At 39.7% G+C, this 12728-nt stretch overlaps 1 protein-coding gene across 3 annotated transcripts in view; it reads left to right on the top strand.

Annotated features, from left to right (window-relative positions):
• The first annotated feature begins 2245 nt into the window (after positions 1-2245).
• Positions 2246-12728, top strand: part of coq8b (coenzyme Q8B) — a 28224-nt gene continuing 17741 nt past the window's right edge. For 2 of the 3 annotated variants that reach the window (XR_014601327.1, XM_084065071.1), the window contains exons 1-4: positions 2246-2363; positions 4702-4883; positions 7232-7361; positions 8730-8956. Coding sequence is in view for 2 of the 3 variants with exons in the window: in XM_084065071.1 (XP_083921197.1) it covers position 2363; positions 4702-4883; positions 7232-7361; positions 8730-8956 (540 nt within the window). In the remaining variant the exon portion in view is untranslated. The remainder of the gene's footprint in view (positions 2364-4701; positions 4884-7231; positions 7362-8729; positions 8957-12728) is intronic. The other variant, XM_084065072.1, reaches the window with a different exon arrangement.

Here is a 12728-nt window from a genome sequence, read left to right as displayed (position 1 = left end):
ACCATAGTATGACAAAGTAAAACAGAGCTTAAGTGGTTAAGCTCATTAAAATAAATAAAATAGACACAGAAATAAAAGCAAATGAAGTCAGTGCAACGAGCCTAGGTAAAACAAAGCAATGCTACATTTATTTCTTAAGGTTTATTTTAAAAATGTCCACGGATTCACCAGCACCTTACACTATAATCACTGTGCCAAAAGGTTATCAGGATCAAACTTATACAAAGCTACTGATAGATTATCAGGACACAAAGCTATACTGATTATCAGTATAATATCAGTATTATGCTTATCAGGCTAGTGAGGCTACTCAGGATGCATCAACCACAAGTAATGGTATGAGAATAGATTTAAGCCACATAGTGGTCATATAGTGTTTTGCACATGTTTGCATCTTTTCTTTGGCTACACACACAGTAGGAGCTTAGAGTCAAAGCTTTTAGTCCAGCAGAGGGCTAGATAGGAGTAACTGCTGAATACTCTCTCAGTTGCTGAATATTCTCTCTCTCTCTGTGTGTGTGTGTGTGTGTGTGTGTGTGTGTGTGTGTGTGTGTGTGTGTGCGTGTGCGTGTGCGTGTGCGTGTGCGTGCGTGCGCGTGCGCGTGCGCGTGCGTGTGCGTGTGTGTGTGTGTGTGTGTGTGTGTGCGCGCGCGCGCATGTGTGCGTGCGTGCGTGCGTTCGTGTGTGTGTTCACGTACTATAACCAATAGTACGTGATATACTCACTATATGTGTGTTTGTGTGCATGCACATGCAAATCTTCACAACACATATGCATGCTAGACCCTAATGAAGTCTTTATTCTCTTTTCACCAAATGGATCCTTATGGGGTTTCTCAGTCCTATATGTTCCCTCTGACAGTCATATGTTCCCTCAGGTTTGGGGTTGGGGTTAGGTTATAGCCATTTTATGTCTGTGTCTGTGTCAGGTGATAGATGGAATATTTTGCATGCAACTCATACTTGACTTGAATAGTGTTTCTGATTCTGCATTTTACTACAATTATTAAGCAGATGGAGGGTTGCACTTGAACTTAGCAGTAACTTATGACTTTCTTTGCATTTTCTGATCTGTTTTTGTCTCATCTTTTACTGAATCTCCTGTCTGCCTGTATCTGTGTGTGGGTTGCTGCTGCTGTCTGACCCAGTCTCTCTGGAGAATGTCACCTAAGGTCTCAATGAGATTTGCTGTTTAAATAAAGGTTAAATAAAATAAATACATTCTACAGTAGTTGTTGCAGATTTCTTCTGTTTGACAGACACTCTAGTTCAGTGAAGTCTGGGTGTAAAAGTCCTCTACTAAATTGTAACCACTTTCAATCTGGAGTCACTATTTGGAGCATGTCATTTTCAAAAACGTTCTAAAATAGCAGATGTATACAAGCTCATAACGAATATGTTTTTAAGCATGGGAATTGTATATATTTTAGGAAAACATGAATGTATAATGAATGTATCATATATTCTTGCAGTTGCATGAATATACATCTATTGATCTATAGGTTAGGCCTATGCATGGATGAATATATGAATGGTTACTGTAGGCCTATAGTAATCCATGCAAGTGTGCCAGAGAATCAAGCAGGAGAGAGTCTTTGTTTACTTTATCTTTAGTTTGTTTAATATTTATGGGGTTTATAATCTTTTTATTTTGTGTTCCTATGACTTAAAAAAGTAAGAGATGGGTGACAACAATACGATGCATTGGAAATACAACAAGGGGAAGGAGCGATTTATTATAACTCTAAGGAGAGATGTTGATGGGGAAAGGAGGTGGAAATAGAGAAAAAAAACCATAATAAAAGTTGTATTATTTATTTAACAATATATATTTTCCTTTATTCATTTATATGTAATATAAAAGGGGGAAAAAATAGAAAAGTGTTTAACAGCAACAGATATAGTGACATACTATCTATCCAGTAGCTACAGTAGTACACATGTTGCTATGGTTTTGTAACTACATCCTTACATGTGCAGAGGACAACCTCCAAACGGACACGCCTCTCAGAAACCGTGATTGGACGCCGTTCCCATCTTTGCCCCGCCCTTTATGTGCACCGATTGGAGAAACATCCACAGAGTACGCGCTCCCAATAGGACCGCGGAACCTATCACAGCACGTACGTGCCGGAGCACGTGTCCTCTCTGCACTCTCATTGGTTGGCCCCAAACTGTTCCCGCCCATGTGATCAATGAATGCAAGAATGTAATTGGACGAGTGTCGCGACTTGCTTCCGGGACACAAAATTGTTCCTGTGTGTTATTTTTCCATAGGAATGGTTGTAGTCTAGTGGAGGTCAGATCTCTGCTGTTACATACATGATCCATCACAGTGAATGAACATCGCTTTACAACAATAAGTGAGTAATTTGATTCACAACTGAATGTCCAGTGTCATTGTTTTGTACGTGTCGTGCAATACAATATAGCATGCTGCGATGTATGGAGTGTTGCATTAGCTTCTGTCGTTAGCCACCGGTTACACAACCTGAGAAAAAACTGGCTGAAATGCAGTGGTGGAAAAAGTACTCACATTTCTTACTTAAGTAAAAGGATCAATACTGCAATGTAGAAATACTCTGTTGTAAGTAGAAGTCCGTGATTCAAATTGCACTTGAGTAAAAGTCCAACAGTATTGGTATCAAAATAAACATACTAAGTACCAAAAGTAGAAAGTACTCATTATGCAGAATGTCTCATTTCACAAGTTCTAAATCTTCTGAAAATAGCAGATCTACAACCTCACAATGCTTCGCCGTGCAATTCATTGTGAACTTGTAGATCTGCTATTTTCAAATGGCCGAAATGTATATAGGGCTGAAGTGGGTAATGTATGTTTTGTAATGATAATCTGCAAAGTAACTAGTAACTAAAGTTGTCATGTAATTGTGGTGGAGTAAAAGTACAATATTTTCCTCTGAGATGTAGGTAGAAAAAAATGTAAATACTGAAGAAAGTAAAAATACCTCAAGATTGTACTTAAGTGCAGTACTTGAGTAGATGTACTTAGTTACTTTAGACCACTGTAATACACACAGGGTGTGTAAAATGACACGTGTGTTCACATACTGTACTTGATCATGCATGCATGGCCATGGACACACTGGACAGCCAAGTCACATCAAGGTTAAACCCTGCCTAGGCTAGCAGGGTATAGAATAAAGAACATTAACCTTCAGGGCTTCTTTAAAATCACTTCTATTATGTGGAAAATGTGGCCTTATTTATATCTTCTATATTCCATGTATGGGGGGGGGGGGTAGTTTGCTCTGGATTTGTCTATGAGTGCAGTGAAAAAAGTGTTGATCAGAGTATAACTTATTATGAGAAGAGGGAGAAATTGCATCTCCTGTTTGTTCACTTTGATTTGAGCGACCGAAGGCCTCTTAGCTCATCTATTCCAGCAAATATCGTCAACTAAAGAGAATTGTGTAAGGTATCTTTGCTGTTGGGAAGAAACTTTGTAATCAAGGGGTCTTTTTCAAGAGAGAGAGAGAGAGAGAGAGAGAGAGAGGGGGGGGGACCTCGCTGAAAATAGCCGATCTATAAGCTCACAATGCTTGTAGATCGGCTATTTTCGGCTAATGTTCCACCCAGAATAGGGATGCTAGGGTTCAAGTGGTTAAAGGACGACTTCACCGATTTTCATCTTCTTTATCTTCATATAATTGGTCCTCACTAATACTCATGATAAAATGGTACAATTTTTTCTACTCGGTCTGTGTCTCAGAGGAGGGCTGTGGACAGCTCAGAGTCCTGTCTACCAGTGACATCAATGGGGATTCTATTCCTGGAAAGTTGCAATGCAATAAAAGAAGCCATTGTTCTCGTGTTAATACAAATCTAAATACAAAATGTGAAATCTTGTTGGAAAAAGAAATCATCCCTAACGATGATGTCACTGGTAGACGGGTTTCTGGACTGTCCACAGCCCTCCTATGAGACGCAGACCAAGTAGAAAAAAATGGTACCATTTTATCATGAGTATTAGTGAGGACCAATTATATGAAGATAGGTTGACAATCGGTGAAGTCGTCCTTTAATGGTAACATAAACAAATTAAGTCCCTAATCACACAAATATTTGGCGGACCCCCTTCACTATCTCTGAGGACCCCCTGTTGAAGACCCCAGTTGTAATCTCCATATTTAATATTTTAGTTGTTTTTTTTTGTAATCAGGGATTTTGTCCCATATTGCATTGGTTCTCAAAGTGGGGTCCGAGGACCCCCAGGGGTACTTGAGGGGGTTCCAGGGGGCCAGCTAAATGACGGACAGTGACCAAATGGACCCTTATGGGTCTGTAACTCTGAGAGTGTACAAATGTAACCAAATGGACCCTAACGGGTCCATTTGGTTCCATTTGTACACCCTCAGAGTTAAATTAACATTGATTTTACAATATGAATTGGGGGAGACATACATCCCCCCAAGCCATTGCCATTAAATGGGGGTCCGTAGCCTAATGCATGTCAAACTGGGGGTCCTTGAAATTAAAATGGTTGAAATCACTGCTAGAGAGCCGTAAAAATATTCTATTATGGGGGTCCCTGGCTTATCTTTTCAAATGGGGGTGCGCAAGCTAATAAGTGTCTATTTGGGGGTCCTTGGCACGAAAAAGTTTGAGAACCGCTGCCATATTGCAATCTTGAGACATTCATCCGTCTGGTCTGCTGTGTGTGTGTCTCTCTCTCTGTAGTGTCTCTGAATGAGCTGATGCAGGTGCTGCGAGGGGCCAACAAGGTGGGCTGCTCCTTCTGCAGCACCCAGGGGGAGCAGCTCCGACTGATGGCCTGCAACTCCACCCCGGGGACTGTGGTCAAGGCCGCCCAGGAGGCAGCGGAGGGGCTCATGGGCACCGTCATGGGAGGAAGCGCTACGGTGAGAACAAGGGCCCAGCATCCGCCTTTTGAAATAGGCTCTATGCACAGCGGCCATTTTGGAGAGAAATTGGGCCTCTTCTTACTTCCTTCACAGGTGTTACCCAATGATACTAATGAAGGCTCTGTTCCATTCTGGTATAAACAGAGTCAGGGTTGCTGATGTTGTTGTGCATTTTAAAAGGTGTGTAACTCTGAGAGTTACGGGTCCATTTGGTTCCATTTGTACACTCTCAGAGTTCTGGGGGTCCTTGAAATTAAAAGTTTGAGAACCACCGTAAAAGCCTTCATTAGTATCATTGGCAAAACCTGTGAAGGAAGTAAGAAGAGGCCCAATTTCTTTCCAATATGGCTGCTGTGCGTAGAGCCTATTGAGTCTATATTGGAAGTGACAGTTCATATGAATGGCCTGTTGTTTTGCTGTTGTACCCCTGCTGGTGTCAGAAGAATTAACTCTCAATGCAAATGGATGGGTTTTTGCCGAACTTAAGACTTGATTTTATTACCTTTAATAAGCATTGTCATAAATACTATATGCTTCCAGTCGCTAGTTAAAAGTCTTCTTTCAATCACCATGATATGCGTTTTGCTAAATTATGGTCCCATTTATTTTAAAATTAATGATAAAGTAGGGTATGCTGTAGGAGGGGCGTGGCTACGGCCACCTTGTGATGATTTGATTGACAAGCTACACAACCAATAGCATTCATGCCCCACCCCCGCTCTGGTCCCAACCAATAGCATTAATGTCCGTGTGCATAGGATATGACGCGATATGACACAAAATAGAAAGATGGCGGATTTGAAATTGTTGAAAAATAGGCTACATTTACTGTAGAGTCTATAGAGTCTATGGGCGTAACTTTGTCCATTTCTTTCTACAGTCTATGGGTGAGAACTGATATAGTCTAGAGGTGTAACAATCAAACAAATTAATCCATTATAAAAAATAATAACCGATCTTGTTCTTGTAGATCTGCAAGTTCTTTTAGAGGTTGTAGATCAGCCATCTCCGTCAATGCGTTGATATTAGGGATGTCCGATATTATCGGCCTCCCGATATTATCGGCCGATATTAGCATAAAAATTGATATCGGGAAAATATCGGTATCGGTTTTTGAAAAACATTTTTTTTTTTTTTTTGCTTTATAAATAAGCTACAGGAGTTCTTACTGTATATGGTGTGTGTGATATGAAATTTGAGCTTACCCTAATCACAATAATCCCCGCATATATCGGTATCGGTTGATATCGGTATCGGTAATTAAGAGTTGGACAATATCGGTATATCGGTTATCGGTAAAAAAGCCAATATCGGACAACCCTAGTTGATATAACGCATTGACGGACATGTTTGTAAAAATATAAACATGCTTCAACTACTTGTAGGAGAAACCTGTAGAGCTGTAGTTCAAAGCTATGCAATTTGCAAAGTGTAGTTCACAGTCAAGACAGAGACAATGTAGAAAAGCACGTACATTTAAATGCTCATTCATTCACAAATAATGTGCAAATAAATCTTGCTATTTGTCGTATACATTGTACGGCTTAGGTGGTTAAAGCCAAATTTATTTGAAACGGGCTGCACTGAAAGCCCCATTTCCTCAAATCTGAGATGACAAAAACTCAGCCTAGCTAGTGGGTGCATTTCGCCTTTCCGACATGTTGCCTTTCCGACGTTGACGAACCCTATACCTAACCCTAACCCTAACCCTAACCGCACGCGGAAGCCACTAGTCGGAGTGGCGAGATGTCGGAATGGAAGGAGAACCCCCTAGCTAGTCACTGCAGACAGCTGATTTCAGTATTCTGACGCAACATACCATTATGTTCCTACACAGCTAAAATCATGTATATAATCTGATATTTATACATGTTTTGTAAATATCCCTGCAAATGTCTTGTCATACGAGTAGAAAAGTTAAGCGTGATGAAGTTCATCCAACTCTGACTCTGACATGCCACAGTAATGAATCGGTGACTTTCTCTGTTTACACCAGTGGTTCTCAAACCTTTTCATGTTACAAATGTTCGCTTTAAAAAAATGCATTATATAATGCATGTGTATGTATATAATTCAAAGATTTGCAAAAATGTTCACGATTTTTCAAAACTAGCAGATCTACAAGCTCATAGCGTGCTGCGCTATGAGCTTGTAGATCTGCTATTTTTGAGTAGCCAAAGTATAAAATATGGTTTAAGTGGTTCAAATATTGTGACGCTATATTAACACATTTTTTTGGGGGGGTTTAGCAATGGTTTTAAACCAATGGTTTACACTTCCTTATATCTGTCCAGTTCACATTGTTTGGCTAAGTCGCCCCCTGTCCAACCTTGCTCCTGTTGCAGCAACAGTCTGTAAAGGAAGACGTGTTTCCTGATGCCGAGGGATGGGAGGCGGTGGACCCTGAAGAAGCAGCCAAGTGGTCCGTAGGGTCTGAGCTTCCTCCAGACGGGGCCACGGAGGAGATGCCAGCAGGTATTGTTAGGTCTGCCATACAGTGGTGGAAAAAGTATCAATGCTGCAACTCTGTTACAAGTTGAAGTCCTGTATTCAAAATGTACTTGAGTAAAATGTACTAAAGTATCGGCATCAAAATATACTTTTTGTACTAAAGTACTAAAAGTAAAGCTACTCATGGAATATCTCATAGAATATCCCATTTCACAAGTTAAAAATGTATTAAAAATCTTTTGAAAATAGCAGATCTACAAGCTCACAATGCATCGCATCGAGCTTGTAGATCTGCTATTTTCAAATGGCAGAAATACATATAGGGCTGAAGTGGTTAGTGTGTTTTGTAATAATATAAAATATCATCAAAATTCATATAATTGTAGTGGAGTAAAAAGTACATTATTTTCCTCTGAGATTTAGTGGAGTAAAAGTACAGAAAATTGGAAGTACTCCAGTAAAGTAAAAATACCTCAAAATTGTACTTACAATACGTACAGTACTTGAGTAAATGTACTTAGTTACTTTCCACCACTGGTAGCATATAATATAGTGTAGAGATGATGACTTTTCTGTACAGTAGGTGTGATGTTTTTTTTTTCCTTCAGTGTAGCCTTTTTATGATCTCTATATTGTAGATCATGCTGATATTGTCTATCAGAACACCACAGATACTCATCTCAAGCCTCTTAATGTATTATTTAATTCCCTATGTAGATTTGTACTGAGGTGTCCATACAGAACGCATCATTGTTCTCTGTATAGTTCCCTTATTTGGCTGCAGCCCAAGGCAAGAAGGCAACTTCACTGGTATCTATTCCTTTGTTAGTGTGTTCACTTTAACTGTCCTTCTTATTTGAAATGGTCTCTGGTTCTATATACATCACCATGTCCACCTATAGACATACACAATATCCCTATTTTATTGTTCCTCAAATGTTTTCTGAAGTTGGACGCAGGTCATTCCACTAACCCAGTGGTTTTCAAACCTTTTCATATCAAGGTCCATTATTTATTCGGCATTTGAGCCACGGAACCACCGTTTGATGAGATTTAGACTCTCAGAACCCAAAACGTAGAATATTTTGTTGTCATTGGATGAGATTTTGTCCACAATTCCATGCTGTATTTATGTTGGTACCAATAGGAGAGATAACAGGCAAACGTTGATCAAAATAACAATTATTGCATCGAGTAATGCAGATGTTTGATAATAATTTAACTCTTGAGAGCGTAAAATGACCCCTGGGGGTCCCCGGACCCCACTTTGAGAACCAATGGTTTAGTTGATTTTGTTGTGACTCTCACTGTAATAATGTCGTATTTTTTCAGCCAACATAGTACGATGATCCCTCCCTTCACCCTCTCTCTCTCTTTGCTCTCCAACCACAGGAGTGCCTCCTCCTCCTCCGACCCCAGGGACGGCGGCTCCTGGCGGGGCAGGCTGGCCAGGACAGAGTGCCCGGTTCCTCCACATCCCCGCTAGGATCCCCCACCTGCGCCACCACTACCAGGTCAGGTTTGTCCACGACACGGTGGTGGCCTCCAGACTCACGCCAGAGGACATCCAGAAGGCCAGAGAGGCAAAGAAGGCGCTGGTCAAACCTGTCAGGCAAAAGGTTTGGCTTGCATCATCATGACTGCATCTTAACTGCGTAATTGTGTTGATGTGACGAGTATATATCGTCTCTGTCGGGGTGGAAACCTCATATGTCCAAAACTGTTACTTTTCAGGATTCAAATTCAAAAGCATCAAAAGTAGCAGATCCACAAGCTCGAAACGCGTCGCTTCGCGCCGCGTTTCGAGCTTGTGGATCTGCTACTTTTGATGCTTTTGTGTGACGCAGTAGTATGATCAAGTTGGCCGTTACTTTTACGAAAAAACACGAAAGGTTAGAATATGGAGATAAGAGGTTTCTGCCCGACAGCAACGATATGTTATCTGAAGCTATGCCCCATGTAATGTCTGTAAACCAGGCCTGGGTCTGGTATTCGACTATTTCCCCTGCCTGCAAGTAATGTGTGGCATTGTAAATGGTCCTGTCTGTTTTATTTTTTGTTGGCAACATCACTTAGAACAGATGTGCCGATTTTTCATGAAACTTGGTGGAAATGATCAGGCTGCCCAGCAGAGGTTTTGGGGTCAAAGGTCAAGTTCACGATCAAGAGATGATCGTTGCATGCAGGGTTTTAAACCACTTATACTTCATTGACTGAGGTCCCCCATGGGTCTGTACTTGGTCCCCTCCTTTTTCCCCCCTAGTCTACTGTGCACCAGATCTCTTCGCTGAAAATAGCAAATCTACAAGTACAAAAGGCATTGCGTTGAGTGCTTGTAGATTGCGGTAAATGTTTGCATGTTATGACATGCCCAGAATAGGGATATTAGAGTTAAAGTGGTTTCATGTTACTTTTGAAATTAATCTATGTTTTAAGTTTGGTTGTGGTTTAAAATAACTCGGGTGACGAATACACAATGTGAAAATCCCTGGCGAGTATGTTGCGTCAGAACTATTCATGTAATGCCTCATTCATACAGGTTAATGCCTTTATTTGTCGTGAAGAATAAGTCGCTCTGGATTAAGAGCGTCTCCTAAATGTGTGTAATAGGAACTTGGTGCGAAAGTTATTTGGCCAAAAGTACATACTACATGTTCAAAGCACAACTAAATAGTAAACATGAAAGTATCTTTATACATAAACATTGATTGGTTGAATACTTCATTTAGAAGTTTGCAGAAAAAAAAGCACATGAAAGTACAGTTTAAAAACAAGGTCAACTAAATGGGATTAAAAAGCCCAAGAAAGCCTAATGGCTTGTTTCAAATGGGGTCCTTTTGTACTCAATTCATAGTGACATTAAATGACAGACAGATACACTACTATGCAGAACATCATATAAACAGTTTAGAATTGAAAAATAAGAAACTAAAATATGTACAGTAAAAAGTTTGAAGGGGGGGTAGGTGAGTTAGTTATGACTTTTACAGGGGCAAGTTTCGAATTGCAGCCACCTGAAGGTACTCTTTTAGGGCAGTTTTGAAGGTGAGTAGGGTTTTACACTCCTTCACCACATTTGTAGTAATGGTAATTTCTAGAGGTGTAACGATATAGTAACTGCATCGAAAAATCGTTTTTAATTTTCAATGATCTACTATATCGTTATGCAAACAGCAAAATATCGTATCGTTTGACTTTGTACCGTATCGAATCGTTTTGCAATGCAAATAATCGTATTGAATCGTTTTGCAATGCAAATAATACATTTTTATCAATACTAAGTACTTATGCGTTGTATTTAGCAATTTTAAGAAGAAAAAAGAGAACGAGAGGTTTATATCCACTATCTCCAGGTATATATTTTTCACACAGAATTTTTGGGTAAATAAATAGTTACTATATCGATTTTAAATCATTGAATCGAATCGTATCGTTCTAAATTAACCTGTCCTGTATCGTTCATGTATCGTATCGACTAAATCCTTGAATCGAAACGTATCGTATCGTTCTAAATGAACCTGTATCGTTCATGTATCGTATCGACAACCAAGTATTGTGATATGTATCGAATCGTTGTTAAAATGTATCGTTACACCCCTAGTAATTTCACTTAGTACATTGGGTTTTTATATTTTTTATTTGACCTTTATTTAAACTGGAGAAAGTCCCATCACCGATTCTACATAATCTCTTTAAATCCTAACAGTTCTTTGAAAAAACCTATGTTTCTATATCAGTGGTTCTCAAACCTTTTCATGTCAAGGACCCCCAAAATGATATGTCTTTGGTCGCGGACCTCCATCTCAAAATATTTTGTTCCAGGGACCCCCCCCCCCCAGAAGCAAAGATTTGAGTTACAAATGTTCGCTTTAAAAATGTATAATAAGAATAATATATATAATCAATAATATATATTCAAAGATTTACAAAAATGTTGAGAAAGAAGCATCACAATACAATTTAGAATAAACTAAATTAAAACTATTACAATAACCTGTCAACCTAAAAGCATAGAGCATCTATTAATAAAATCTGCCTCTTTCATTCTGGATGTCAAAGCGTTCAATGGGTTCAAGTGCTCTAGTTTCAAGATACTTAGAGGCTCGTTCCATGCTGAAGAGGCAGAAACCGCAAAAGTCCTCTTTCCATGATCCGTACATGGGCATGTGTGACAGATCCTCCTGACACACCCTGTAGGTGAAACATTGACAAGGTGTCCAGACCCTTATTGTGAATAGATCTATATTATCGTTGCTGTCGGGGCAGAAACCTCTTATCTCCATATTCTAACTTGTGTGTGTTTGTTTTTTCGTAAATCAACGCCCTACTTGATCATACTACACTACTACAGCATCACACAAAAGCATCAAAAGTAGCAGATCTACAAGCTCGAAACCCAGCGAGTTTAGAGCTTGTAGATCTGCTACTTTTGATGCTTTTGAATCCTGAAAAGTAACAGTTTTTGGACATATGAGGTTTCCACCCGACAGAGACGTTATGTAACATCTGTCAGATACTCACTATGTTATGTGTGTGTATGTCTCTCCCTTTGTGATATAAGTCAAGATTATAACCTGGCTATGACCTTCAGACCTTGTGGCACACAATAAAAACCAGTGGTTCACAACTGAAACCCCAAATATTTGATAGTGCATTGTTCCTATTCTATGTTTGTCCACAGCTATATCAGAACATCTAGTGCAGTGGGTCTCAAAGTGCGGTCCGGGGGTGACCCCCAGGGGTCCTTGAGGGAGTTCCAGGGGGTCCCCCAGCTAAATGTGTTAATACATTTTTATTCAAAAATAGCAGATCTATAAGCTTGTAATTTTTTTTAAATCGTGAAAGTATTTTGAAGAATTTAGCATTTTTTTTAACACAAATTTGAACTTCTCTTCTGGGGGTCCCTGGCACAAAACCTTTTTCAGATGGGGGTCCGTGGCCAAATTCCTTAGCATGAAAACATTTGAGAACCACTGATCTAGTGCCCTGGTTAAGAAACATTGGCCCCGATTCACTAAGCAATTTACGACCATATTTTGATCTTACCGGCATTTAAGACAATATTTGGCATGAAGAAAATTGTCTTAAATGCCGGTAAGATCAAAATATGGTCGTAAATTGCTTAGTGAATCGGGGCCATTGTTTTAACCACTTGAACCCTAGCATCCCTATCCTACTGAGTCTCCTACTGACTGATGACCCGGTCATCAACCTATTGTCTCAGGAATGCAAAAAAAAAAAAAAAAATCGTTGTGTAATTGATAGAAAATAAGACATTTTTGGGGTGAACTACCTTTAGTGGTTAAACTATTAATAATTCAGACGGTTTGTTGCCTCAGCATGATTTGAATGTCTGGTGTGTGAAATAAATAAATCACACGGGTGTCATCT

Source organism: Gymnoscopelus microlampas, assembly GCF_963454915.1.
Source record: "Gymnoscopelus microlampas genome assembly, chromosome: 8".
Lineage (NCBI taxonomy): Eukaryota > Metazoa > Chordata > Actinopteri > Myctophiformes > Myctophidae > Gymnoscopelus > Gymnoscopelus microlampas.
The sequence above is the reverse complement of the archived record's forward strand: the minus strand, read 5'-3'. Positions and strand labels throughout refer to the sequence as shown.